The 2,500-nt window shown below is 31.3% G+C and overlaps 1 protein-coding gene across 1 annotated transcript in view; it reads right to left on the reverse strand.

The window, feature by feature from the left end:
• Positions 1 to 2,500, reverse strand: part of LOC113812221 (uncharacterized) — a 6,763-nt gene that overhangs the window by 2,360 nt on the left and 1,903 nt on the right. Inside the window, exon 2 of the mRNA XM_027364078.2 lies at positions 1 to 127. This exon is cut by the window's left edge and continues 5 nt beyond it. Coding sequence (XP_027219879.1) covers positions 1 to 97 — 97 coding nt within the window. The 5' untranslated portion in view covers positions 98 to 127. The remainder of the gene's footprint in view (positions 128 to 2,500) is intronic.

Genomic DNA, 2,500 nt, shown 5'->3' on the forward strand with positions numbered 1-2,500 from the left:
GCTCCCGGGTTAGAAATTCATCGTTGATCAACTTGGCCACCTCCTCGAAGGCCTCGGGTCCCAGAACCACGTACTCGATGCCCTTGGCGTCTCCCATCTCTATATCAGCGACGTCGTACTCACTAAACTACGGGTGGAATGACATGGTACTAAGTGAAGGTGAAATTTTATGTAACTACGGCCAATTCTCTTTATTTTTTTTCTAATTTCTTTAAGTAGTAATCAAATAAGTAAGCGATTCTACATTTTTTTTTCAACGCATTATGTACAGTCTAAAATCTAGTCGTTATCTTGCTGCAAAGCATCTGGCTGACCTTCGGTAGCAATAATTCTTGTTGTCTCATCCCCCCCCCTCCCACAGCATTTGAGATAAATCCCTTTTACCGGCAGCTGCAAGAGAACCCCTAAGACTGTTTGTTATCTCCGTTCCCAACCATGAGGAACGAGTTTTACGTTTACTTATCTCCCAGGAGGAAAATTAATGGAGCATTATTAAGGTGAATAAAAGACTGTAGCGAGATTATAAGGACAGACGTGTATTCAAGTTAGGCTTTGTACATTCAGTGGTGTTTAGCATGAGGGCCATCGCTTAGTATTTTGCAGGTGTATTTTTTTGCATTTGAAATTGTTTTCCTTTTCTTAGGCCGCAGTTTTAGAAACATGTTGAATGTTATCCTAAGTTAACTTAACCGAAAGTTTTCTATTAACAGGAGGTTATTAAGCTTTCTTAAGGAGTAATTTTCATTAATTTGTATATTTCCAAGGGAATATGATAAATATATACATGTATATTACATGTAATATTCGTATATCTGTGGAGTAGATAATGATTGTAATAGTCTAAGATAATGCTTTAATACAATGGTTCCCAATCTTTTTCACCCTGTGGCCCCCGACCAATATTTAATAATCTCCATGGTCCCGTTCAGTGATTCATCTTTTCAGATTCAATTCCAATTCCCTGATACGTGAGGATATAATCATATGTCGGTACTGCAGGTGAGATAGAATTCAGCTTAATCCGACGTCATAATTTTCATATTCTTCCATGGCCCCCCAGAAAGTACCAAGTGGCCGCCCAAGGGGTCCATGGCCCTCAGATTGGGAACCCCTGCCTTATTGTGTCACCAGATCGTAAAAATTGAGAACTACTGTTCCTCATCAGGAAGCAATAAGTAACAAAAGGATCACAAATAGATATACCTTCCTGCTTATGTACATGTGTGGAAAAGTATGAATGAGAATATCTTCACAATACAAGAGATACTCGTTCTCATTCATACCTTAGCACATTTGTCAACATGAATACGGTTCATTTATGTACATGTGTTTGAACAGTTTTGAAATCCAGTTCACAAGTATCTTTTTTTGTACACAGAATTCCCAGCCTTAAGAGGCGACTTTTATCTGCTGAAGAGTGGCTGCTTTTTATTATTTTTTAGAAGAGATTTTTGACATGGTACCGCCCTTGTTTCTCATGAGAAGTGTCACAGATGCAGCGAAAAGTGCTGCTTATCTCAATTTTTTTTTTCTTATTCTTCTTATCATTATTGTTATTATTATCATTTTCTTTTATTGTTATTAGTCAAACAATCATCATTATCTTTATTATTTCTATTATTATCTTTTATTGTTATTAGTCATACAATTATCATTATCTTTATTATTTCTATTATCATCATAATTGTAATAGTATAATGTTTATCATTATCATTGTTATCATTATTATTATCTTTATTACCACTATTATTATTATCATTATTATAATTATTATCATTATTGTTATCATCATTATTACTATGATTATATAATTAGTATACTATCATCATTATTATTATTATCATTATCATTATTACTGTTATTATCATCATTATTATTGTTTTTATTTATTTATTTATTCTTTTTTTTAGGACATGCATTTTTATCTAAGATCTCTTTCCTTCGTGTTGAGCCCCTGTTTATCGCCTTTAATCTTGTCTTGATAACTGTTATCGACACTTTCCAACGCGCATTATTAAATCATTCCATTTGGATGCGTTTTTTTTATCATTATCATGGTTATTATTGTTGTTGTTATCACTGCTGTAAAAGAATATTATCATTATTGTAATTATTACCATTATCTTTATTATTCTTATTATTATCATTTTTATCATTATTGTCGTTTCTGTTTGCATTAATGATAGTATTAGTATAATCCTTGTAATTGCTATTATTATTAATGTTATTATTATTATTGTTATTATTATCATTATTAATAGTAGTACTATCCTTACCATTATCATTATTATCATTATTATTAGTAGTATTATCATTACCATTGTCATTATTATCATTATCATTATTATTATTGTTTTCATTATTATCATTATTAATATCTTTACTCTTAGTACTATTATTACTAACATTATCATTATCATCAATATCATTATTACCGTTATCATTATCCCCATTACCATTATTATTGATATTATCATTATCATCATCATCATCATTACTA

The sequence above is a fragment of the Penaeus vannamei genome, chromosome 31, assembly GCF_042767895.1.
Source record: "Penaeus vannamei isolate JL-2024 chromosome 31, ASM4276789v1, whole genome shotgun sequence".
Classification (NCBI taxonomy): Eukaryota; Metazoa; Arthropoda; class Malacostraca; order Decapoda; family Penaeidae; genus Penaeus; species Penaeus vannamei.